The sequence below is a fragment of the Anabrus simplex genome, chromosome 4 (assembly GCF_040414725.1).
Source record: "Anabrus simplex isolate iqAnaSimp1 chromosome 4, ASM4041472v1, whole genome shotgun sequence".
NCBI lineage: Eukaryota > Metazoa > Arthropoda > Insecta > Orthoptera > Tettigoniidae > Anabrus > Anabrus simplex.
This window is the reverse complement of record NC_090268.1, coordinates 352180942-352208159: the sequence shown is the minus strand read 5'-3', so window position 1 is coordinate 352208159 and position 27218 is coordinate 352180942. Positions and strand designations below refer to the sequence as shown.

Sequence of the window (27218 nt, the reverse complement as noted above, 5' to 3'; positions counted from 1 at the left end):
TTTGATCATACTCCGCAAGGCAGGTCAAATCCAGGAACTTCAGAAGATGACTGATGGCATGTCTTGTAACTCCTGGGTAGCAAAAAACTTCCAATCTTAGGACCACTATAACACTTTATCAAAGTTCTCCCTGTTGGTGAGATAAGCATCAGATATGTCAGCATTAATAGGAAGATGCTTCTTTGGGAGGATCTTGCAGTACTTTTTCACCAGAACATTAGACCTGCAGAGATAAGGTGTAGGGTTGGGCAGACCGGAACATTCAGTTGTTCCGCAACATTAGGAGCTTGAGGCACAGCGTTTCGGTACAGAGTGTCGGGACACGGGACACAGGACTGTAACTGCGTCGTAAAGAGAACTTCGAGAGGCAACATGACATGGTCCGCGTCAGCTGGAATATGCCTGTACCAAACATGCTGTGTGAAGGCCGCACTAGGTAGATTAGTTGGCCTTGGCTGTGTCTGACTGTCGATACCGGCTGTGTGCTGCCCTGTGCTGGAGTCTAAACATTTTTTCATCCAGTTTTATCTTTAATTCCAAAGCAATGACCTATATTTTTCTTGGGCTTGAAAGTTTCCTTAAAGTCCAAATTAATTTTTAACGTCAATCCCCGGGAAAGTGTTGAGGGAAATTTTCGAGATATTAAAGAAAGTAAATGGAAGTTGAGAGGGAAGGAATTCGAAGTGCAGAGAGCATAACAGCACGAAAGTACAACGTTTTCATCCAGTTATATTCTTAATTCCAAAGCGATGATTATATTTTTCTTGGGCTTAAAAGTTTCCTTAAAGTCCAAATTAATTTTTAATGTCAATCCCCGAGAAAGTGTTGTGGGAAAATTTTGAAATATTAAAGAAAGTAAATGAAAGTTGATAGGGAAGGAATTCGAAGTACAGAGAGCACGAAAGTACAACAGTGCTTTCATCCAATTATATTTTTAATTTCAAAGCGATGACCTATATTTTTCTTGGGCTTAAAAGTTTCCTTAAAGTCCAAATTAATTTTTAACGTCAGTCCCCGAGAAAGTGTTGAGGGAAATTTTCGAGATATTAAAGAAAGTAAATGGAAGTTGAGAGGGAAGGAATTCGAAGTGCAGAGAGGATAACAGCACGAAAGTACAACAATGTTTTCATCCAGTTATATTTCTAATTCCAAAGCGATGGCCTATATTTTTCTTGGGCTTAAAAGTTTCCTTAAAGTCCAAATTAAGTTTTAACGTCAATCCCCGAGAAAGTGTTGAGGGAACTTTTTGAGATATTAAAGGTAAATGGAAGTTGAGAGGGAAGGAATTCGAAGTGCAAAGAGCATAACAGCACGGAAGTAATGAAACCCTACGAAAGACGGCAGACTTTGCATAATGTCGTATCGAAGTCGTGTTCGGGACTTTTTTACTAGAAGAAAACCGGACAGAGTGAAATGCAATTTATGTTCTATTTTGTCTGCAAAGGGACCTTCAACCGGCACAATGACAAGACATTTCAAACTTAAATATCCCACAGTTTTTATTTTCTTGTTCTGCTTGTATATTGTGTACGTGAATAGAGCACTGACGAATGTTTCTTCAACTGTGCGAGTGTACTTTTAATTGGTGAAAATAACATTGTGACATTTGTAAACACCTGCACTGCCATTGTAACCGTGTTATGTGTATTTCATATTGACCGGAAAAATCTTAACCTAAAAGCTGATGCTGATTCCTCCCTGCGGTGCCCCTGGATAGGTACAGGTAACTGTGTTGCCAGTACTGAACTGAACGTCGGCTTTTGGTTGCCAGACTATCACTTGTGATCTCCTGGCTAATGGTGCATGAAACAAAGGATACTAGCTCTTTTCAGAGCCAGTCTGCAAAGCCCTTGGGAACTGTTCTTAGAGTCCTTCAAATCAACATCGAAGGAATCAGTAGATCTAAAAGTGACTACCTTTCCAAACTGGCATTGGAAAATAATGTTGATGTAATATGCATTCAGGAAACTCATGCCTCTGATCAACCTCAGCTTTGTTCAAGAGGAAACATTCCTGGATACAAGTTACTTGGAGCTATTTATCATCAGTCTTATGGAACTGCAACCTTTGTTCGAAATTCCATCACCTGCTCATATTTAGTCTATGCTAATTCTGATGCAGGCATTTTCAACATCACTACAAAAGTTAATGATGTATCGATCATAAATATTTATAAACCTCCAGGAATTCAGTGGCCTAACAGTGTTCTTCAAACAATCTCTCACCCATCCATCTATGTGGGTGATTTCAATAGACATCATACTCTGTGGGGTTATAGATATAGTGATCAGTGTGGAGAAAAACTTATAGAGTGGGCAGAGCTTTGTAACATGCAACTCATTTTCAATCCAAAAGACAAACCTACATTCAAGTCAGGAAGATGGGACTCGGAAACCAATCCTGACTTGTGCTTTGCTTCATGTGATCATCAGGGATCCAGCTTACTTGTGTTTCGTAAAGTTCTCATGAACTTTCCACATAGTCAACATCGACCTGTCCTTCTGGAAATTGGAATGCAGATTCCTATTATAAGATCTTCTCCACTCCCTCGTGGGAACTTTAGTAAAGCTAGTTGGGATAGCTATTCAGCTGATCTGGACAGTACCATACGATGGATTCCTCCTGAGGTTAGTAACTACTCTAGGTTTGTGAAAGCTATTCTAACATGTGCTAAAAGACATATTCCCCGTGGAGTGAGAAAGGACTTTATTCCAGGGTGGGATGAGGCTTGTGAAGTACTTTATAAAGATTTCCAGAGGAGTGGTGAAAAAGATGTAGCTGACGAGCTCCTTCATAAACTAGATGTAGCTAGACGAAGCAGATGGAAGGAAACCATGGATACACTGGACTTCAGACACTCAAGTAGAAAAGCTTGGAGCCTTCTAAAGAAGCTAGGAAGAATACCTCACAGTCCCCAGCTGAAACCAGAAGTTTCTCCTAATCATATTGCCAGTCGCATTGCCAGTTTGTCTAAATCCAAGCCAGGCAAATTACACAAAATTTTTATTAAAAGCGAATTGTCTCATTTGAGAAAGCAGTACACTACTACTTCCAACATTTCTGCTCCTTTTACTGAGCAAGAGCTTTTACTTGCCCTAAATGAATTGAAAAATGGAAAATCCCTGGGTTTTGATGGTATACACCCAGAATTTTTGAAGCACTGTGGAAAAAATATAAGGAACTGGCTAGTGCTGTTTTTCTCAAACATACTCCGAACAAGTCAACTCCCTTCAGAGTTTAAACGAACTAAGATACTAGCTATCTTAAAACCTGGTAAACGTATGGATTCTGTCGAAAGCTATAGACCAATTGCCTTAATGAGTGTCTGCTTTAAGCTCTTGGTACGGCTTATCTACAATAGAATAAGTCCTCTAATTTTTAGAATCATTCCAATCGAACAAGCTGGTTTTAGACCTTAACGTAGTTGTGAAGATCAGGTGCTTGCTCTGACAACACACATTGAGACAGGTTTTGAAAAGCAATTAAAGAGTGGAGCAGTGTTTATTGATCTAACAGCTGCATATGATACAGTGTGGAGAGAAGGTATTGTGTATAAGTTCTTTAAACTGACAAAGTGTAGTCAAATGTCGCATCTGATTAACAATATGCTCTCAAATAGAATTATTCAGGTGGTCATATGCATACAAATCACAGCAAAATAAAGGTACTTAACAACGGACTACCTCAAGGATCTGTTCTCTCTCCATTACTGTTTAACCTGTATATTGCAGACATACCTGTCACGACTCTCGTCAGTTTGCTTATGCCGACGATCTGGCAATAATTAGTCAGCATGTGGATGCTAATGTGATAGAGAGAACTTTAAATGCAGACCTGGCTGTTCTGTGCACATACTTCAAAACGTGGTGCTTGAAACCAAACCCTAATAAAACGGAAACCTACTTCTTCCATTTAAATAACCGGCAAGCGAATATCACCTTGAAAGTGTCACTTAATGGAAGTCGTCTCCCTCACAATGCCAACCCCAAATATCTTGGAGTTGCTCTCGACCGAACGCTATCATACAGGAAAGATCTAACCAACCTAGCAGCCAAATGAGGGTCACGCAACATCATCCACAAACTTGCTGGCTCCACATGGGGAGCTTCTGCATCTGCTTTGCGTACTTCAGCTATGGCGCTGGTGCTTTCCACAGCTGAGTACTGTTCTTCAGTTTGGATCAACAGCTCTCATGCTAAAAAGGTGGACACGGTCCTGAATGAAACAATGCGTGTTATAAGTGGCACAGTAAAATCTACTCCTCTTTTCTGGTTGCCAGTGCTCAGCCACATAGAACCTCCTAGAATTAGAAGATTGAATAACTTGGTTAGAGAATACAACAAGATATTAACCAATCCTGATCTCCCTATCCATGAAGAGGTTAACGTCAGATTCAGCCGCCTAAAATCAAAATCTCCTCCTATTCGAACAGCACAGGAACTTGTTAGGAGGGATTTCAATCCAAAAACTGATTGGCAACAAGAGTGGTACAGTGTAGTTCCGATTCAATGGCAGACACTGTTCAATTATAAGAATCTTCCAGCTGGCTTTGATTTACCCCGCAAGACATGGGTAGCCCTCAACAGAGTACGTACTAACCACGGGAGATGTGGATCAGTGTTGTTTAAATGGGGAATGAGATCATCTCCAGCCTGCGACTGTGGTGCAGATAAGCAGACTATCAATCATATTGTCACCGAATGCATTGGAAGGGCATTCGCTGGATCCAGCCAGGACTTTGTGGTGGCTTCTTCTGAGGCCATACAATGGCTAGAGAACTTAGATCTAACTCTTTGAACCCTTTTGCTTGCATGATTGTTTTCAATGTGTATATCTTGTAATTATGTATATAATATTTTGTGCTGTATATTTAATCTTTGTATTGTTTTGTGTACGTTACCATACACTAATAATAATAATAATAACCTAAAAGCAGCCTTTGAAAGTGATTATTGGGTGCGAATTTCAGTGTTCCGACTGTGTGTTCACGTTCTGTGCAGCTTTATGCTGGACGTGGCCATAACTACACACAGGCACACACCACACAGCACGTTCCGTACAGGCACATTCCCACTGGCACGGAGCATGTAATGTTGCCTCTCGAAGTTCCCTCTACACTGCGCAGTTACAGTCCCGTGTGCCCACTGCACAGTTCAGCTAGTAGGCGAAGGGCAGTGCATAGTGGCGCTTCTGACGGGACAGCAAGTCAGTGTCTCCGTCTCTCTTGTGAATGTTTCGGAACAATTGACACTCGGTGTTCTGGAACAGCGGAACATAACTGTGCACCGGCACAGTGTGCCGAAACAGGAACATAGTGCCCAACCCTAATAAGGTGGAAGGATGTAACTCAAAACTGGGGTGCTTTTAATGGTACCTGAGACTTGTCACATTATTTTATTGATTTCAGCCTCAGTCTTTACTCTTGCCTTAACTTTCCTCGGGTCCCTTGATCTCACTCAACAATTCCTCGCACTCTAGCCTCAGGCGGTAATAGATGTCCAGTAAGGCAAGAAATTTCCTTTGGTGTCCCTGGCACGCATGACAGTCGTTCGCTTGCCTTTCTTTATCCCCCTTGTTCTCCGCCGATGCTCTATTTGAAGTAACAAGTTTACTCCTCTGTTGTCCCCTCCTTCAGTTTCCATTTCCATCTGGTCATTTGGATTCTCTTCATCTATGACGTCACCTTCTTCATCTCCTTCCTTCTCATCTGCTTGGTCTCCATCTGCTTGAAATTGTCCCGGCGAGCAATATACCTTTAAGTATATACCGTCCAGACTTCACACCTTGTATAGGTTATCATAATTCTGAATAATTCGATAAGTCCAATGTAAAGCTCAGCAAACTTGTGGTTAAACCTTGCCTGTGGATTTGAGAGAGCAGGCCTCTTCGCGAGAACAAGTTCGCTTACCCTTAAAGGTCGGTGAAAAGTTTTTCTTTTCCTTCTCAGCCGTCATTTGGCCTGTGCTTTAAGGTGTTCTGCCTCAGTTTGCACGCACATTTCCGGTGATGGCCTCGGTTCGTTTGACAAGGTATAACCCTGTGCCACGGTCTCCTCGGATATTCGTTATGGTTTATCTGTAGATGGTATCTGTCCCGTGTGATAATGGGTATAGTGCTCAACCACTTGTAATGCTTCCTGGGGCAGTAAACTCGGCAATACTTAGTTATTTCTCTCATGATCCTCTCACTTGGGTTCCACTCTGGGTGTCGAATACTAGAAAGTATGTGCCTTATTTCCATTCGCTCCATTTCTCTTTTGAAAACGACAGAGGTAAACCGGGACCCGTGGTCTCTTAGAATGCCCTCTGATTTCCCCATCCTTGGAATAATTTTGTTTTTGAGTTGGTTTATTACTGCCCTAGTGTTAACCTTTTGAACGGGGCACAGAGTCACAAACTTAGAAAATGGGTCCATGGAAACTCAAATGAATTTTAGACCTCTACTGGGTGCTGGTAAACACCCATAAAAATCTACAGCAAATAGCAAATAGTCCCCTAGGTTTACTAGGTAGCAAGTGTCTCGGAGCTTGTTTGAATAGGTATGGGTTCGGCTTTATGTGCTGGCAAGTGTAGCATGTTTTGAGTACCTGTTGTACCATCGTTCTTAACCTCGGCTACGCGAAAGTTTCCTGTAACACAGATGCGACTTTATCGATCTCTGCATGTCCGGTCGTATGATGAGCTACCCTTCTTAAATCTATTTGAAGGTTTGTGTGCTCTTCATCTACAAATTTGTGCAGATATTATTGAAATAGTGACAGGATACTGCCCTTTTCTCTGCCTTTATGAATTGTGGTGTACCAGCTTGAAATTTTTTCTTAAAGTATTCTATCATGAGACGACTTGCAGGATGATTCAGCTGATCTTCAATCCCCCGTAGTTTTTCCAACATTTTCTGGTCTCCCTCTCCTAACGTTACCAAGTCGATGGATTCCTCCTCGGGATTCGGGTTTCTGCTTAAGGCATCTGCGAGAATATTCAATTTTCCGGGTCAGTGCTCCATGGCTAAATCGAATTGTTGGACAAACAGTGCCCAATGACTCATGCAGCCATTTGCCATGTTGGTTTTAAGTATGAAGGTAAGAGCCTTATGGTTGGTCTTAATTAGGATTTGGAACCTGTATACATATTTCTTCCAGTAGCTCAAAGCCACCATAATTAACAACATCTCGAGTTATGTCGTCGTGTACTGTAACTCATGAGACTGCAATTTCCGGCTCATAAATGTTAATTAAGTAATTTTATTTTCTTTCTCGGGCGTCTTCTGGTACAGGACTGCCCCTACCCGACTTCTGTGGCGTCAGTCTGGATGATAAATTTCCGGTCGATAGCTGGGCAGTCTAACTTAATTGAGTTCCCTAGTAATTTCTTGGTATTCTGAAATGCTTCAGCATGTAATGGCCCCAATTCCAGCGGTTGCCAACTTTCAGAAGTTCTTGGGGGGGTGCGACTGTATCGGTATAGGCGGGACAGTGGTCTGCGATAAATTGACATAGGCCGAGAAACTGACGTATATGCTTTACTTGGCACGGTGTTGGGAAGTGCTGGATCGCCGCGATCTTCACGGGATTAGGTCTTATCCCACCTCCATCGATGACATGTCCCAGAAACAGAATACTTCGTTGAAGAAATGTGACTTTTCCAAGTTCTCTTGAAAGTTACTTTGATTAAAATCTTTTAATAATAAATCCACTCTCCTCAGGTGTTCTTCTAAGGTCTCTGTACTTACTATATTATCATCTGTATAGCAAATAGTAAAATCCTTGACCTCCTGGCTTAGGTTTCTTTCCAGGGCACGTATAAGGATGGAACTCAAGTTCGTTACACCGATTGGGAACAGATTAAAAATGTACGTCTGATTGTCGAACATAAAGCCCGTTAGCATGATTGTTCCTGTGTCCAATACAATATAGTGGAAAGATGACGTCAAGTCTACTGTACTAAAAACTCCATACCACCAAACTCCTTTAAGAGGTCTTTAATTGCTGGTGCTTGTCGTATTCAGACACCATTCTTCTATTTATAGCCCTCGCATACAGGCATACCTAAACTGAACCGCTGGCCTTCGGTACCGCACATAACAGGTTTCAGAAAGGTGTAACCGACTTCGAAATAATACCATTCTTCCCTATTTCTTCTGTAATTTCTCTGACTTGTGGAAAAAGTATTTCCAGGATCGGATAAGCTTTCTGCTTATATGGTTCCCAATAATTCACGTTTATTTCGTACTGGAAGTTAGGGATCTTGCCAGGTTTCGATCCAAATACCATCTCATGACGCTCCAACAAGTCCCGTAACTTCTCCTTATCTTCTTCCCCAATCTTGGCTTCGGCTACCTTTTCCGTCATTAAAATCTTGAATTTCTCCGCGTTTTCTTCATCTAAATTTGCTACCATTATCTCAAATTCTTGGAAGATACTTTCACGATATTCCACCCAATCTGATGAAATCCCATTCAACTCCTTTTCCCCTTGGTCAGCAGGTGTTAGCCAAATTCTTTCTTCAGGGTTGTAATCTCTAATTTTATTCAATTTCATCTCCTCGCATATACCGCCATTCCGCAACTTAGCAGTGTTAGTCCTCATGTCAATAACTGGTTGATGTTCACAGAGAAAATCTGCCCCAAGAATCAGGTTGTATTCCATTTTAGGGAGTATCATACATGAATGTGACATGGTTTGCCGACCTCAATCTCTAGGAGGACTTGCTCTTTACAAGTTGCTTTTTCTGGGGCAATCCCTCGAACTTTCAACTTTGAAATTAGTATCATGGAGATTCGAACCCTGGTCTGTAATTTAGAAATAAGTACTCGCAAGACTACACTTATGGTCGTGCCATTATCTAGAAGGTTATGTATTTTCAGATTATTTATCCGCATGTATATTATCGGTAAATCCTTATGATCCAACTGTCTACTGACACCACAGTCCAATCTCCCTTCACGTTGTTCCGCTTGGAATTCGCACTATCTCCTTTGGTTACATTTGCTATTTTTTACAGCCCGTGCCACCTGCCTGATATTCCAGTGCCCACGGGTTCAAGTCACGTCCTCGGTTCTTATTAACGTGATCCTGGTACTCCAAACTTTCAGCACCCTGGCATCTTAGCTCGGCCTGCGTTTGAATAGCCTCTTTCCATTTTCTTGTTCCCTCCTTTACTGTTCTAACTCTAGAACATATTCTTGGGATTCTCAGTTTCTGTTCTCTTCCTGCAGACGGAAGTTGTCCCTTTGTTTCCTTTGATTTCGATCTCCCCTCTCCATCGGGAATACGGTCTTTGTACTTCACTGCGGGTTTCATACCTATAACAGAATGGCATGCCAGGCAATCCCCGATTATAATACGTCAATCTTCCTCCTCTTCTTTCTCTCCCGTTCTCATACTCTCGTCTATCACTCCAGTGGTTTGGTGCCCAGTTCGATTCTCTTTGGTAGTGGACCCAGTTTTCTGTCCTCCCTGACGTTTGTGTCCCTGAACTCTGACTATTTCAATGTCCCTTTATTTGCGAGCTATCATCCGGCATTAAATCTACTGTATGTATAGCTTCTGCATGACGGATTCGTGGATGGTTCTGGGCTGTAGTCTGATCTAATTCAAGCAATTTTGCTTCAACTTCAACTGCAGTCTTTACTTTTGTGGCTATAAGTGTGCGCTGCACTTCAACTGGTAGTTGCTTCGCAATAGCGGCGGATGGCCTCATTCACGCATTTTGATTAATTGCCCTGTGATGTATTCCAAGAAACGAGTAGGTAATGATGTCATATAACGGCGAGAATATAACTCCATTCTTAAATTTTGCTGCACAGATAAATCCCAATATTACTTCAAGAACGCTTGCTTGAATTCCTCATACGTCTCAAACGTGTACTTGAATGCGGTCATCCACTGAGACGGTACCCCAAGGAATTTCTCAACTGTTCGTAATCACCTCTCCTTTGGAACACGGTAATTGTCCATGTACTCTTTGAGTTCTCTTAAGAATGACCTAGGTGTAATTTCTCCATTCACCATGAATTTCTTAGGCTTATCAGTTGATCACATTATGTTAGATATTGGGATATCCCGCCTTGCACTTCAGGCGTCCAAGTGCGGACCTCTGGTTGCAGTATACTCAAGAGTTTGCTGACTAGCACTGGCTCGCTCATCTGGCTGATCTCAAGTGCCTTTTGCCGGGGCATTTTCCCCAAGTCACTCTGTTGTACATTTGGCTTGCCTTTCTTCATGTCTCCGGTGCTGTATAAATCTATTAGCTCCAACTTATCCTGTATTTGTTCCATTTATTCTAAATCTGCAACTTTAGCTTTTGTCTTCTCTTGTATTTGCTCCATTTTATCAGCTACGTTATGTTCCCTAACTTCGATATCCCTTTCTAGCAACTCTCTCAGATTTATTCTTGTTTATTCCTTCTATTTCCCCTGTGGGATCATTAGTAACTGATTCCAGTTTCCTGTCTGTGTTTACATTGTTTTCAGTTACCTTCTTCGACTGATTCCCTGAGTGTCTCCTATCTGATCCCGTGCTCTATCCTGGGCTTCGGTTAATTGCCTTTTAAGGTCATCTGCACTCGCTATACAGCACATACCCACATTCTTAATCGTATTATTCAATTCTACTAGTGACCTCTGTGTAGCCCGGTTATCTGCTACTAACTGGTCTAATCGTGTACTAGTACGTTTTTCAATAACAACTGTTCTTTATTGTCTTTCGTGGTCTATTCCATATGCGCCTATTAATCCTCCAACGTTAACGGCATAACTTTATTATCTATGGAAATACCCGTCCTTCTGTAAGGAGCCTTGGTCTACATGTTTATGTAACTCACGGTTCCGTATCCTCAAAAACATGTTCACTAATCCCTGCAGCCTCTTTTTACTCACGTTACACATAAGCATCAAACTCAGTCCAGAAATTGACCGTTTTGAAGCTGCGCTAAGGATCTTCCTTTTATGTTTCAGTACTATACAGAATAAAATTCGTAAAACAAAAACCCGTAAATTTTGAAAATTTGCCTTAATTATCCCTTAAATTTTAATTAATGAACTCGCCAGGTCTCTTCCTAACAATGGGCTTGAATCTTACTATATAGTACACAGTATATGCCAAGGATTACTATCACTACTCTCTACTCGAGGCTACTATGGTCTGAACAATGGTTCATACAGCCACAAACCGTCAATTATTAATGTAATATTTGCCATTTCCTATTAACTGAGACTGAGGCTATCTCATTTCGCCCAATAATTAATGTTTATGCACGGAACTCCTGTCCGTTGGCTCTTGAAATCTGGTTTCCAAATAGCGACCTCTGGCTATATCTGTGGTGATGATTTCTGAAGGATAATCACCCTCACCACCTCTTAAGTGGAAAACCATCTCACTGCTCCCGGCATGCCGATAGGATGCACTGGATAATTGACATGGCAATATAATAACAAATAAAATTGAACAGATTATTACCATATCAACTGGTTCCATCTGTTTAAAATACTCATTCACTTCTAACCTCACTCAAACTATGTAGCATCCAACGTGGATATCGAGTCCAGCCTTCATAACGCCATTCTCATAAAGACAGATGATCTCCACCGTCCCCTAAGTTGCGTACTAAATTATGGCATTGAACTCGGGCTTCTGAGTCCCATAAAAAATCCCCCACATTGGGCGCCAAATTATGTTCTTTATTGGGTCGGTAAACAAACAGATCAATAACAGCAAAGTCTTACACAACTCAGTTTACAATTTTTCCTATTCTCCTTTGTCCTGGCTAGTTCCACAGCATCGCCCATGGAACATCTGTAATTTGGTCTCCGAGAACCACTAAATAAGTTCTCTTAAAGATGAAAGTGAGATAGAAATTGCATTTGTATGAGTGAATGAAAATTCAAATGAAATGAATTGGTTTGAAATAGTTTAATACGCTAAAATATAAAAATTGGATAAGAAAATAAATTCCCTTAAATAATTCAACATGATTTCAAATCAAATCAAAATCTGTTTATTTTCAAATGAGGTGTCTGCCTCGGTGGCAAATGGTACACTAAAATACATTATTGTCAAGCACTAGATATTAAATTAACAAGAGAAGAAAATTTTCCCAAAATACAATATTATACAATTTATGCTAACAATTTTTTCTATTAAACACACAGCTCATCCTTAATAAATTTATATTGTTTACAGAATTCTTCTTATAATATCTCCTGTACTACTTACAAATATAGTCAACTGATATACAGTATGTGGAATTACTTCAAATGATACTATACAACTGGTATTTACATTGCATTCATTTACTTATTTATTTTTTTACCCATTCTGGAACCTAAGTAGCATAACGACCTGCTGCGTCTTAACCAGAGCCCCTTATGCCACCACTTTTCAGAGTTCCTGAAGGGCCTTCACAGCTACACATTTTTTATTTACAGTAACCTGCACTGGTTGAATGCCCTCTCACATTTCATTTATTTTCTGTTGCTGTTTATTCTCTTCTTGAATATTTGTACAGATTTTGGAAAAGAATCAAACACTACCCCTGGTAAACTGTTCCACTCCTTCACACCCTTCCCAATGAATGAAAATTTACCCCAATCGCTTCTGCTAAAATTCCTTCTAATTTTATATTTGGTGTCAGTCCTGCCGATATAATTATTTTCCAACTGAAGCCTCTCACGGATATCTCCCCATGCTGCTTTTCCTGTATAGGCTCTATATAATCCTATAAGTCTAGTTTTCTTCCTTCTCTTACTTAAAGTTTCCCACCCAAGTTCCTTTAACATTTCTGATACACTGCTCTTTCTCCTGAAATCCCCTGTTACAAATCTTGCTGCTTTCCTTTGCACACTATCTATTTCTTTTATTAGGTATTCTTGGTGAGGATCCCAAACACTGTTTGCATATTCCAATAATGGACGAGCCATACTTAAGTATCTTTTCTCTTTTAATTCTTTGTTGCATCCTTTAAGTAGTCTCATTATGACATGTAACGATCTGTATGCTTTCCCAACGATGTCATCCACTTGACCCTTCCAGTGCAAATTATTTTCAAAACTTGCCATCTTTTGGGATAACTACCTCATCCAAAGTATACTCAAATTCAGTTTTAAAACTCCTGTTTGTAAATGTTGTAACAGTTGATTTGCCTCCTTTAACCTTCATATTATTCTCTTCAACCCAATGCTGGATACTCTCAAGGTCCCTTTGTAATTCTGGACAATCCTCAATATTATTTATTTTCCTATAAACAATTATGTCATCTGCATACAATCTTATTTTTGATGTTATATTGTTCCCTAAATCATTTACATATATTAAGAAAAGTAACGGACCGATTATACTACCCTGTGCAATTCCCTTCCAGACTTTCTCTTCCTGTGATACATTATTTCCTACTTTGACTTTCTGAACCCTTGAATTTAGAAATGTTTTTATCCAACGTGTAACCCTTACGTCCAATCCTATTCCCTCCAATTTCTTTAATAATATTCCATGTTCCACTCTATCAAAGGCTTTGGAAAGATCTATGGCTATGCAATGTAACTGGCCTCCTGAATCCAATTGATCTGATATGTCCTGCTGAAATCCCACCAGTTGTGCCTCACAAGAAAATTTCTTTCTAAATCCATACTGGCTCCTCATGAACCAGTTTTTATCATCACATATCCCTCTGATGTACTTTGATATTAAACTCTCCAGTATTTTACAAACTATACTGGTCAGGCTGATTGGTCTGTAGTTCTCTGTTTTCCTTTTATCACCCTTTCCTTTATAAATTGGTATTATTATAGATTCCTTCCATTCCTTTGGTATTACACTATTATTTATGACATAGTCAAAGAGAAATATTAAATAAGGCACTATGTACCACCCCATTGTCTTTAACACCTCCCCAGTAATTTGATCACTTCCTGCTGTTTTTCCGTGCTGAAGCAGTTGGATTTCTCACCTCCCCAGTAATTTGATCACTTCCTGCTGCTTTTCCGTGCTGAAGCAGTTGGATTTCTCTGAAAATATCTTCATTTGTAAAGGAGAAGGTTCTTGTTTCCCTCTGTGTATCTCCCTCTGTATCTTCTGTTTCGGTTTCCAACTCCTGACAATCATCTACTGAATCTCTGAATTCCCTACTAAAGAGGTTTGCTTTCTCAGTATCTGTTAAATAGTGTTCACCCCCGTTCTCCCACCATTGTAGGAATTTGAATTCCTTTTCCTTTTTGATTCCTGATATATGAATACAGCTTTTTCCATTTCCTTTTGTGGTCATTACTCTCTTGAAGTATGCCATTCATATAATTCTCTTTTGCTTCCTTTTTCACTCTATTCATTTCCCTCATTAGCTGTTTTCTAGTTTCTCTACTCTGCCTATCCTCTTTAATTTTCCTGTTTACTATTCTACATTTTCTTTTTAATTTTCTTATTTCTCTTGTATAATAAACAGGGTCTGAGGTCATTTTACCCTTCTTAACAGGTACAAATCTCTTCTCTCCTTCCCAAATGATTCCTTTAAATTTAGCCCAAAGTGTATCCACATTACTCCCTTCACTTATCCAACAACTGAATTGTGATTTAAGGTAAGTCCCAAATTCATCAACGTTAGTTTTTCTGTACAATTTCTTGTCTTGTGTGTCCCTCTTATTAAGCCTTTTTGGTATCAGTCCTACATCCATTCAGCGTTATGGTCACCTATTCCTTCAATTACCTCAGTTTTATCAACAATTTCCCATGTTTTAACCAAGAATACATCTAGTAAGTTATTGAGACGAGTCGGTTCTTGTACCACTTGTGTAAATCCTCCCTCCCAATTTAACTTATTTGCCAGTTTCTGTTCATGGGCTTCACTTGCAGCTCCATTCCATTCAACTTCAGGCAAGTTTAGATCTCCTCCAATTATTACCATATCATTATTATTGTTTTTACGAGTATAATCTATTATTTTCTCAAATATTTCCATGTGTCTTTCCTCTCTTCCAGGCCTGTATGTTCCTATAATTCCCACCTCATTCATATTATCACAAACTAGTTTTATCCCTAATATTTCATCCCTTTCATCGGTAAACCATTCATGTGAACAATAAGTTTCCTTCACCAGAATAAACACACACCGCCCCCCTCCCTTTTTATCTTCTCAGTCTCTACGATAGACTGTGAACCCTTCTGGAAATACCTCTCTATTACCCACCCCTTCTCTCAATCACGATTCCACTCCTATCACCACATCAGTCTCATAAGATTCCATCAATGTACCAAATTTTAATTGTTTATTTACTACACTCTGACAGTTTACCAAGAGCAATCTCAGACCCCCTTCCTCCCTAAAACTTGACTGTTGCAATTGGGTAACTTGAAATTCCTTACTTTCCTGAGTTTAATTTTCTAGTTGACTGAGCCAGCTTGAAGTACAGCTGACTCTTTCTACTAGTTTTCCTGGTCAGTATTATAATTCAAGGGAGTTGCCTGTTTTACAGTACATATCTTAAGATTAATAAAATTTAAAAAATATTTGCTATCTTTTGTTTACCTGAATTGTTTAGATGAAGGCCATGCTTTGTGTAACAGTGTCTCTCGAAACTGCTGCTATCAATTACCTGTGTATTATGAAAATATTTACAAATTTTAACCATATCTGTATTAACTTTGTCCACTTCAGTGTTCACACACGAGTCTAATCAAATCATGCTTGTGGGGCACGTTCACTACAAAGATATTAGTGTGAGTCAGCTTACCTAGTGTACATTTAAGTTTAGAAATGACATTCTTAGCGTCGGTGTGAGCTACGTCGTTTGTCCCGCCGATGATCACTACTGCATCACGACTTCCGAGATTTCTTGCTGCCTGTTCCGTGTTTTCCAATACCTTCTTGATTGGGGCCCCGGGATAGATGACGGCCGATTTCCGATACCACTTACAGTTGTTTGCCATCAAGTAGCAGCAGGACCATGCCCGTCTAAACAAGTCTTAAATCATCAATCTTGGTATCCTTGTGCCAGTTACATAAACGCTACACTGTATATTTAGATAGGCCTGAATTTGCATTTAAATTAAAAGTTCATGTGTGTGAGATTAAAATATAACAACTTTGCATTAAGTAAAAGGAACGTTAAGATTATTCTCCAAATCATTAGGGACACAAATATACACTACAGGCTTGTTTAGAACCTTCCTGTTACCCCCAGAAGTTCACTGGCTCTGCTGTGGAAACAGTTCCATAAGCATAGATGAGGAATAAAACCTCTCTTCCCCTAGAAGCTTCCGGGCTAGGGTGCAGTCGACAATGACAAACAAAAACAAACACTGAAAACAACATCAATAATATATTCACACAATATCCAATGGGACCTGAAAATAAACACATATTTTTTTGCTATTTGTTTTACGTCGCACCAACACAGATAGGTCTTATGGCGACGATACGATAGGAAAGGCCTAGGAATGGGAAGGAAGCAGCCGTGGCCTTAATTAAGGTACAGCCTCAGCATTTGCCTGGTGTGAAAATGGGAAACCACGGAAAAACATCTTCAGGGCTGCCGACAGTGGGGTTTGAAACCACTATCTCCCGGATGCAAGCTCACAGCTGCGCGCTCCTAACCTCACGGCCAGTTCGCCCAATAAACACATATAAACACTGATCTTGAGGGGAGATTGTTTCGACCCCTCGACCAGCTGGCTCCACCAACGTCAATTACCTCCATATGCCAGCAGGAAAGGCTAGGACGTCTTCTAATTGCTTATATAAAACAAAAACAAAACCCTTCGCTATTGCAAGGCTAAGCTTTGCAAGTCTGGCATGTTTATCTTCTCATGCAGAACCCTGTCTGGTTGACACAATACATGGCAGCGCTCAGCTGAGCCTACAAAAAAACTCTTTCCCTTTGCTCGAAGAGATAACTTCTTATATGGGCTCACTTTGCCAGCAAGGAAAATCACTCGTTATACTATATATCTTGCGCCTGGTCTAATGATTCCCTGACTCGTACTTTCAATAAATAATCCCCAATGAATATCATTTTTGCCTCTCATTTCAATATGCCATAGTTCCGGATTCGTGCCTCGTGCTCAGGTCTGTTAGCTTGCCGGAATTATTTTGAAAACCTTATAAATGCAAGGTCTGGTGGAATCATCATCACCCCCCTGCGAAGCTGAAATTTACATGCCTTATCCTAACATTCCATGCAAACATTCATTATGTTGCCACTGTCTCATAATAAAAGCTCCCCGTTCGACATCCTAGAAGGCCCTTCATGTTCGGAAGACCTTAGTATCTCAAAATTACCCTACATCACACTAAGACAAGATTATCACTGTATAATATAACATTAAACAACCCTAGTTGAATATTTTATCGTCGTGACCCATAAATTCACACAACATAACACATGCATTGGTCCTAACATATTTACATTACCGCCCTGTAGGCATGTGAAACATGTTTATACAATGAAACAAAATGAAGTTGCCTATTCCTCTCTCATGCTAAGAAAAACTACTATTCACAATTATCTGTGACACTGCGACTTCATGGCTCCTCCATCCGGACTGGTTATATGGACTTAACCCATTCTTACGCTAACGGTATCTTGGTCCGCGGTTCAGCTCCTGGCATGGTCCATTGTGACTTCATCTACTTCATCGCCTGCCTGTACTGGTACTTGTAGGAAGGTCTCGTTTGTAAAGCTGATCACCTGCTCATACTGGTAATTGTAGGACGATCTCTTGCCTAATATGCCTAATTCTTTCTTGAATAAAATCAGCTCTTGTCGTTAGATTCGTGTACCGCCGGCAGCTGCAATTTACGCACAAAATTAATATGACTGTTTGTACACCCTGTCGCTCTTAGTTTAATATCTCGCTTGTTAGGACTCCGAAATATATTGAGTATTTCCTCTATCCGGGCTTATATTCCGTCCCATATAGCTCCTAATTACTGGTACGTTACCATCACATGAAGAAGTTATTACGAACTACTACACAAATCTGCGCACTTAATTTCTCAATCAACATTTATTTAAATACTAGCAAATGTACCCGTGCTTCGCTACGGTATTCTACATTGTATACAGATATCGACGTAAATACTGTGCGTGCAGTACATGAGATTGTTTTAAAATTGCATGTCTCTTAGCCATATCCGAGAAATAGCATGGGGAGGTCCCTATACATTGTTTCCAATGTAAAAGTGAGGGTTGCGGAGTTGTGATGATAACGGCAGGCTCACTTGCCTACTGCCATTCAAAATCGAGTTGGCAAGTTTACATTATAATTGCAGGCCCCATTGCCTACTGCGCGGTCACAATCGATTTGGGGAGTTTTAGTTACATTGGCAGACCCATTTCCTACTTTCAGACAGATTACAGTTGAGGAGTTTTTATTATAATAGCAGGCAACTTCCCTACCACCAGTCAAAATTGAGTTGTGCAGTTATCATTATTATGACAGGCCCATTTTACTGCTGCCAGCCAGCTTACTGCCAGTCACACAGAATTAGAGAGTTTCCGTGAAAATAGCAGGTCACTATGCCTAATGGTAGTCAAATTTTAGATTGGAACATTTGTTTATAATAGCGGGCACCTTGCCTAGAGCCAAACACAATAGGGTAGGGGACTTTCGAACAAAACTGCATAATCGCTTGCCTTCTGCAAGACAAATCGAGACGTGAATTATTCATTAAAATGGTAGGCCCTCCTTACTAATGCCATTTACAAAGGAGTTGAAGATGGACGCCATTCCTACTGCCAGCAGTCAAAGTCAGTGTAGGGAGTACTGATTACAATAGCAGACACACCCTTTCTCGGTCGCTACAAATCGACATCAATGAATATATATAGATGGACATACGAAAGTATATGCATGTTTACAATATTTCGGACCTTCATTTACAGATTAACTGCTGCTAAACGGTACGTCATATTGACAAAGGATTGTACCGTAAGGCGCAGTATTTAGCGATCTAAATGGCTGGTCCTATGATATTTTCTCGCATCTCATCTATTCATGGATCAGATTGAGTCAGAAACGTTGAATAGGTTGAAATTTGTGTAAGATTATCTTATATTGCGTTACTTTTCGGATAAGTATGTGACATAGCATTTGGCTCACATATGGGTACTGGGTGGGCCAATGTTCGTGTAGAGTTTGATCATACTATCTTTCCTGTAAGTGATTGAAAGTATGAATTATATAGGTAAAGAGTCCAAATTTACTCAAAATCGATACAGATACAACGAAAAGTTAAAAGACCAAGGTTGAAGATCACTCCTAATTCAATGAAGATTGTGCCATCCTTTATGTGATAGGACTTCCCGTTTATCCCACGAAATACCTCGAAACGAAGGTCTGCACCATCATTAAAATTGCTTCCATATTTCGATATTCTTCGGGGAAAAAAAAATTAAAAAATTAAAGATCTGTGAAGTTTTTCGTTCGTTACAGGCTGAAACGTATAATTTTGCCAATTTCAATTTTCTTGCTTGTCTGGCAGATTATGCTGCAATCTGGATTTTGGGTGAGGGGGTAAAAATTATGACTTTCAGGAAATTAAACCAAAAAATATGCAGACGATCATTATTACCCCTCAAACGGGTATCTGTACGAAAATGTCACCAAAATAGTCAATGTACAGGCACACACAGTCGTAACGATTTTATTTATATAGATAGATAAGGAATCTGCTCCACGTACAACACATTTTGGCTACGTCCGCTGGACTTAACCTGCAAAACCAACCGTTCATGATATCTCTCTTATTAATCCTTCTGTCGAAAAATTCACATGAGAACAAAAGTTTTAGAAATGGATTTCCATTAAGGATTGTAGATTTCGATTAATTTCGGACGTGCATATTTTGAGGAAGTGCAAAATCATGGTTCCGGTTTCGGATAAACCCCCAGTAAATTTAGGTATTCAGAAATAATATTGGCCCTAAAACCTAAACAAGGACAGGTAGATTCTAAATATCAAGTTTGGTAGAAATATATTCAGTAGTTTTCAAGTTATACAAACTCATACAATCAAACCGACAGACACCAAAGTTAAGAAATATGCAGATGGTCATTAATACAACTGAAACGGATAACTGTACGGAAATTCCGACAAAATTTCATTGCGATTATATTTATATAGATGACAGATAAGCATGGGCACGTTTGAAAGTGCAAACCTCATTTCGAGATTTACTGCTCCTAAACGGTACATCATTCTAACAAACGGTTTAAACCCTCAGACGTCCCTTTCATCGCTCTACATGTTTGGTGTTAAAACATTTTCTCGTATCTCACATATTTATGTGTTCGATTGAGTTACGATATTTGAATGGGGTGTAATTTGGGTACATTATAATAATTTTTACATAATTTTTCACATACTTATGTGGAAGCTAGAATCATGAAATTGGGTTCGCATATAGCCATTGGACCTGTCAATGTGCTTGCCAAATTCGATGACTCTACCTTTCCTATAAGTGTGTCAAACTAATACACGTGTAAAAAGCACAAAATTTACGAACCATCGAAATATACAGCCAAATCTACCCTATAAGGGAGAGAGAGAGAGAGAGATAGGACAAAATATCACAGAACCAAAGTTGTAGATCACTCGAAATTGAACGGAGATCGTGCCATCCGTTTTGTGATAGGACTTACCGTTTAGCCGCGAAATACTTCGAAACGAAGGTCTGCACCGTCATTAAATTGCCTATATTTCGATATTATTCGGCATAAAAAGTGAAATATTTAAAGATCTTGGAAGTTTTCCATAGGCTAGCGGCTAAGACGTATAAATTTGTATAATTTCAATTTTTCAGCTCGTGTGGCAGATTGTGAGGCAATCTTGATTTTGGGCGAGGGGTGGGGTTAAAATTTAGGACTTCCAGGAAACTATAGATAAAAAATATGCAGGTGGTCATTATTACCCCTTAAACGGAAAGCTGTACGAAAATTTGGCCAAAATAGTCAATTCACAGACACACGGTCGTTACGATATGATTTATCTAGATAGATAAGGAATCTGCTCCACGTATAACACCTTTTGGGCTATGTCCGCTAGACTTAGCCTGAAAACCGACCTTTCATGTTATCTCCCTTATTAATCCTCCCGTTGAAAAATGCACATGAGAAAAAGAAATTAGAATTGGATTTCCAAACAGTTTGATCGATTTCCAGTCAGGTTGGTTTTGTACTTTATGTATTGTGGAGAGTAAAAATCACCATTTCGGTCCCCTATAAAACCCCAGTCCATTCCGGGAATTTGAAATGTTATAAACCTTAAAACCTACCCTTGGGGGTGGGGGTGGGGGGTGGATGCTAAATATAAAGTTTGGTTCAAATATCTCAGTAGTTTTCAAGTTATAAGAAATACGCTTTACGCGCACCCGCTCTTGCGTTAATTCCGCTGGGATTTGTACCGAAAAACGGTCCGTTAATGATATCTCCGTTATTTATCCTGGTATCGAAATGATGCACATGAGAAAAAAAGTTTAGAAATTAATTTCCATTAAGGCAGGTAGATTTCCATTAAGTTTGGTTTTGTATATTTTGAGGGAGTGCAAAATCACGAATTCGCTTTCGTATAAACCCCCAATTAGTTCAGGGATTTAGAAACAATATTTACCCTAAAACCTACCCAAGGACAGGTGGATTCTAAATATGAAGTTTGGTGGAAATATTACCAGTAGTTTTCAAGTTATAGAAAGACAAACAGACCAACAGAAAAACAAAGAAACAAACAAACTAACTAACTAACTGACACCAAGGAAACCTACCCTTGTACAGATGGATGCTATATGTAAAGTTTGGTTCAAATATCTTCAGTAGTTTTCAAGTTGTAAGAAATATGCTTTACACGCACCCGCTCTTGCGTTAAGTCCGCTGGGATTTGTACCGAAAAACGGTCCGTTAATGATATCTCCCTTATTAAATCATGTTATCAAAATGATACACATGAGAAAAAATGTTTAGAAATTAATTTTCATTAAGGCAGGTAGATTTGCATCAAGTTCGGTTGTGTTTACTTTGAGGGAGTGCAAAATCACGGTTTCGGTTTAGTAAAAATCCCCGCTCAGTTCAGGGATTTAGAAACAATATTTGCACTAAAACCTACCCAAGGACAGGTGCATTCTAAATATGAAGTTTGGTGGAAATATATCCAGTAGTTTTCAAGTTATAGAAGAACAAACGGACAAACAGACACCAAAGCTAAAAATGATGCAGATGGTCATTATTACACCTGAAACGGGTAACTGTACGGAAATTTCGCCAAAATAATCAATGTACAGACACACGGTCATTACGATTTTATTTATATAGATTCTTCTTAGCACTGTGTAACTGTTATAGTTCACATGCTTCTCACAATGAAGTATGCTCTCAAAAGAGACGCCACTTACAGGGGAAGAACCAAGATACAATTACTTCTCCTTTGTGCAAACTAAAGCATTGTTCCCACACTCATCCCGCTCAGATCATACTAAGAAATGCGGTTACACTTAGTACAATGGATCAGCTCGAGACACTCAGTAAATTACTTCAAAATTTCCTGTTATTTTTACTTTGCCGAAATTTGTTCACATGAGTAATTATCATCATACCTTGCCAGGCCTGCTTCTTCTAAGTGTATCTGTGAATCCCCAGACAGCATTCTAGTCATTCTATCCTTTTCCCTGGCTTCTTCGCTCTTTCACACATCTTGCCATGCCCAGTCTAGCTCGCTTTGTCCTCCTTCGAGCTGCAAGCTTCCTTTCGCGCCTTTCCAGTTTCGACTCCCGGTACTGCGTTTGTGATACGTTAAATAATAGCTCCATCACCATGAAACAATATGGTTCATTATGTATGTGTGGTTTTTGAACTGTTAATTCACAGCATGCCCCGTTGTATGACAGTAATACTACATGCTGTAGTTATATTACAAATGTAACTTAATTTTCTAATTACATGTGAGATACATTCTTTATTCAATAGCTGTTATGAAGTAGGTCCATATAAGTAAACAAAATAATAATGTAAACAAAACTATATCCCTTTTTGACATACAATTTAGTGTGTGAAACGTAAGAAATGTTTAAAATAATTTTCACTAACCTTCTTTTGCTCAATGGCCATGACTCTGTGCCTAAAATATCTTTAATTAAAATGCTTCTTTCTCTCTCAAATAATTCACAATGAAATAATGATCACTGGCATTACATGGACATATGGGGCTGTCTAAAAATTTAAATCGATGAAAATAAGCTCTTAATTTTCCATGACCTGTTACCATTGGCCAAAGAAGCAGCGCACAGCAGTGAAATTAGTGAGTGTTACAGCAAAATTCCTAAAAGTGTTTTGAATAGGGAATTGAGAGATGAGAGCTTAGGAAAATGGCAGAGTAAATGGGATGAAATGACGAAGGACTCAGTTATGTTTGTATGTTCCTACAAAGAAGAGAGGTGCAATATGCAACATTTTTTGTTGGCCTAAAGCAGTTATGGCATCCAGCTATCTTCAGCGAGGTGGTGGATTTGATAAAAGGTTGTGTAGCTGTGAGCTCACATTTCTTGCCCTCAACATAGTTTTCTGTGATTTCCAATTTTAACACCAAAACAATTGCCGGGCCTGTCTAAAACATAATCAGGTGCAAATTCCTCATATGTGCCTATTACCTGTGATTTTATAATGAGTTGCCTGCTTTTTTAGCAGCTTTATGACGTGTAGGGCAAGCCTTTTTTTTCTTCAGAGAGGTGAACAACAATATAAAATAATAGATGGTGCAGTATAAACATAAAGCCATTTCCTTCCTAAACTAGCCTTTTCCTTTCCCAACATTTCTTAAAACCTGTATATATTACTACAAACTTAAAACCACCAGCAAATAAAAGGGTTATGCATGAATATTAGATTCTGGATTGGAGTTAATGCAGACTAGTGAGAATGGCATGAAGGACCAAGATAATGGAGGCATCAACTTAATTCCAAAAATTCAAATTTAATAGAGGTAGCATTCACAATTTGCTACACCGAATTGTGTTCGTAGACTGTATAGCTTGATGAGTTATCATTGTTTATCATAACAGATTTTACATTTATGCAAAAACCTTGTAACTTGGACTGTGTTAATCAGTCACTAACATTCGTCTTAAAAATGTCTGGATTTTTATACAGATTGGGTTGTTGACTTCATTATTTTACCTAAGTAGATTGTATGAAAGAAACCTTCCCTCATTACAGGTTGTTCTGAAGACTGAAGCTCTTCAGGACATCCTGTACATTTGAAAATATCCATTTCGAACCCCACTGTCGGCAGCCCTGAAAATGGTTTTCTGTGGTTTCCCATTTTCACACCAGGCAAATGCTGGGGCTGTACCTTAATTAAGGCCACGGGCGCTTCCTTCCCACTCCTAGCCCTTCCTTGTCCCATCCGTCGCCATAAGACCTATCTGTGTCGGTGCGACGTAAAGCAACTATCAAAAAAAAAAAAAAAAAAAAAAAGGGAAGAAAAAAGAAAATATCCATTTAGCCCAGCATAATGTGCATATCTCAATGCTGATACTGATAACTTTTAACTGTGTGTTATTAAGATATCATTGGTACAAACTGTGGAAAATTACTGAGATTTATAGAGTATACTGGCTTGCACCAATGTATCTTCTTTCTCGTTTTTGCAGTGCTTGCATTACACAATTTTTTAAATTCCTTTATTTTTTTTCAGTTACTGATGTCAAAACTGTACAGCAAGAATGTTCGAAAGGTGACAGTGCAGACAGTCAAGCAGAAGAGATGGAACATGATCAGAAGAGGTTGTATAATAAGAAAACCTTGAAGGATCAGTTTGGGAGTTACCCAGTTTGGATGAATCATAGGCAGATTAAGAGAAAAGCTAAACAGAATAGAGATATAAAGAAAAAGATGAAAAAGAAACAAAAGAGAAAGAAGTAATTTTCCTTTATTTGTTGCACATAAGATGTTTCGAAAATTGTAAAATTTATGATGTGGAGTTGCATTGTTAGCATGATTTAGAGTGATCTTTTTGATTATTTGTACATATTTATGTTGCCTTTGAATAACAGCTAGTGTAGGATGTCTTAAGTGTTATATTTTATGTAATAAAAACTACATTTTATGTTGAAATTTCATTTTTTACTGTAGATTCAATATTGGTAAAGTTGGTCATACTCCAGGCAAATGCAGAGACTACCTTAATTAAGCCAATGGCCACTTCCTTCCCACTCCAAACCCTGTCCTATCCCATCCCATCCCATCCCATCCCATTATCGCTATGACCTATCTGTGTCAGTATGATGTTAAGCAACTTGTTAAAAAAAAGTCTGTCATTCTACCTTCTTAACATTACTACTGCATCTCTTATTCTGTAGGAGAGTTCAAATTGCCCTTTCCAAGAAAAGTTTCATTCATTATTGGCATAAATTTACATTTTGGAATAAGCTTTAAACCTGAACACATTCAAAATGTCATTTATTATACCCAAATTTTAGTTGCCACTTTCCAAAAGAATTTTTTGAATATGTGAAATAGGAACATCTCGCAAAATATGATAGAAAAGATATATGTAAATTACTCCATTACATGGAAAAGCATAGAATCATGAATGTGGTTTTGGACTTCAAAGACAAGAGTGAGTACAGATTCTTTGGTTGTTCCCCTCTTAGTGGTCTCTTACAACGTGCAGGAGGTACAGATAATTCATCCTTTCATTCCATCCACGGAGATAAAGAGTTCTGATAAATTGAAAGAAATATGTAGCATCGTAATCTACGTCCAACAATATGGCAGCTGATCCAGCACACATTCCCATGCCATTTCACAAGATACGGGTATGTGTAGGTTATCTATAAGTATGGAATATGAAAACAGTAATTGCAGCGCTCATAACGATGTTGACCACAGCTTTGTCTGACTTGGCAGAACAGAAACCCATTACAAATTGAATCATAACAACTTTCTAATATAAATCTACATCCAGCCAAATAGTAGCTGATTTAGCACACAATTTTATGGCCATAAATATTCGTAAGGTACATATTATGAGAAAAATTCTGCTGCTTTTGCTGACATTGCTGTGACCTAGACGAAACACCAGTCAAAGACAGTGGAAACTTGTGTATAACGTGGTGCCATTTGTACCTACCGTATATAGAAGGTAAAGTTCTGCAATAACCCGAGGAAGAAGATAAATGACAGAACACTGGTTGTTTGGCTACCACAGTGTCGTTTATCTGCCCATGCAAAATTGCTTCACTATGTTGATGATGCTAATTCCAGATAGACCCCCAGCCCAAAAACATAACTGTGTTAAAAAAAATTAACTGCATACCATACATCTCAATAAGATTGGCACTTGCAGACTTTGGAGTGGAGGTTGAAGCCACACACTACATTTTGTAGCGTGGTTCCTCAGTTTTGCTGTTCTTGTCTGGTAGAAGAACAGTGATCAGCCTCCTAATCAGCTCATATGAATAACATTTCATTTATTTGTTTTAAGCGGTGTTTGAGTAAAACTCAAAATTAAACATGTCAACCATCAAGTGGATTTTCTCCATAACAAAGTCTATTATTTTACCAGATTACCTATCCTCCTTCATTCACCTCACATGACCACATCTCAGAAGCTGGTTTATGCATACAGCTTCATCCATCAAGTTCATTCCTAACTTAGCCGTTATGTCTTCATATGAGTACCTCCTACCATTGTTTCCACCAGTTTGTACCAGCGATCATTCTCACTACTTTCATGTCTGTTGGTCTGAAAACAGATGGATGTAAAGATAGTTTCATTCGGGAGCTGACTTCCTTCTTACAGAATACTGCTGATCGCAACTGCGAGCTAACTGCATTAGCTTTAATGCATCTTGATTCAATCTCGCTTACTACACTACCATCCTGGGAGAACAACATCCTAAATACTTGAAATTATCTGCCTGTTCCAGGTTTGTATCCCCAATCTGACATGCAGTTCTCTTGGGTTTCTTACCTACTGACATCAGTTTAGTCTTCGAAGGGCTAATTTTAATAACAATACTATTGCACATATTTTCAAGATCCAAGATATTAGACTACAGGCATTCGACACAATCTGCCATTTAGACTAAGTCCTCAGCATAGGCCAGCCAGCTTACTAAATTTGCACCTAACTGAATCCCTCCCTGTCACTAAATACCTTTTAGCAGATGATCCCTGTAAATTATGAATCACAAAGGTGAAAGATTACAGCATTGTCTAACCCCTGTAAGTACGGTACCTTGAAC

At 39.1% G+C, this 27218-nt stretch overlaps 1 protein-coding gene across 1 annotated transcript in view; it reads left to right on the top strand.

Annotated features, from left to right (window-relative positions):
• The window catches only part of LOC136872720 (protein LLP homolog), a 46366-nt gene extending 21283 nt beyond the window's left edge, over positions 1-25083 (top strand). The window contains exon 3 of the mRNA XM_067146547.2: positions 24665-25083. Within this exon, the coding sequence (XP_067002648.1) occupies positions 24665-24891 (227 nt within the window). The 3' untranslated portion in view covers positions 24892-25083. The remainder of the gene's footprint in view (positions 1-24664) is intronic.
• Positions 25084-27218: the final 2135 nt, after the last annotated feature.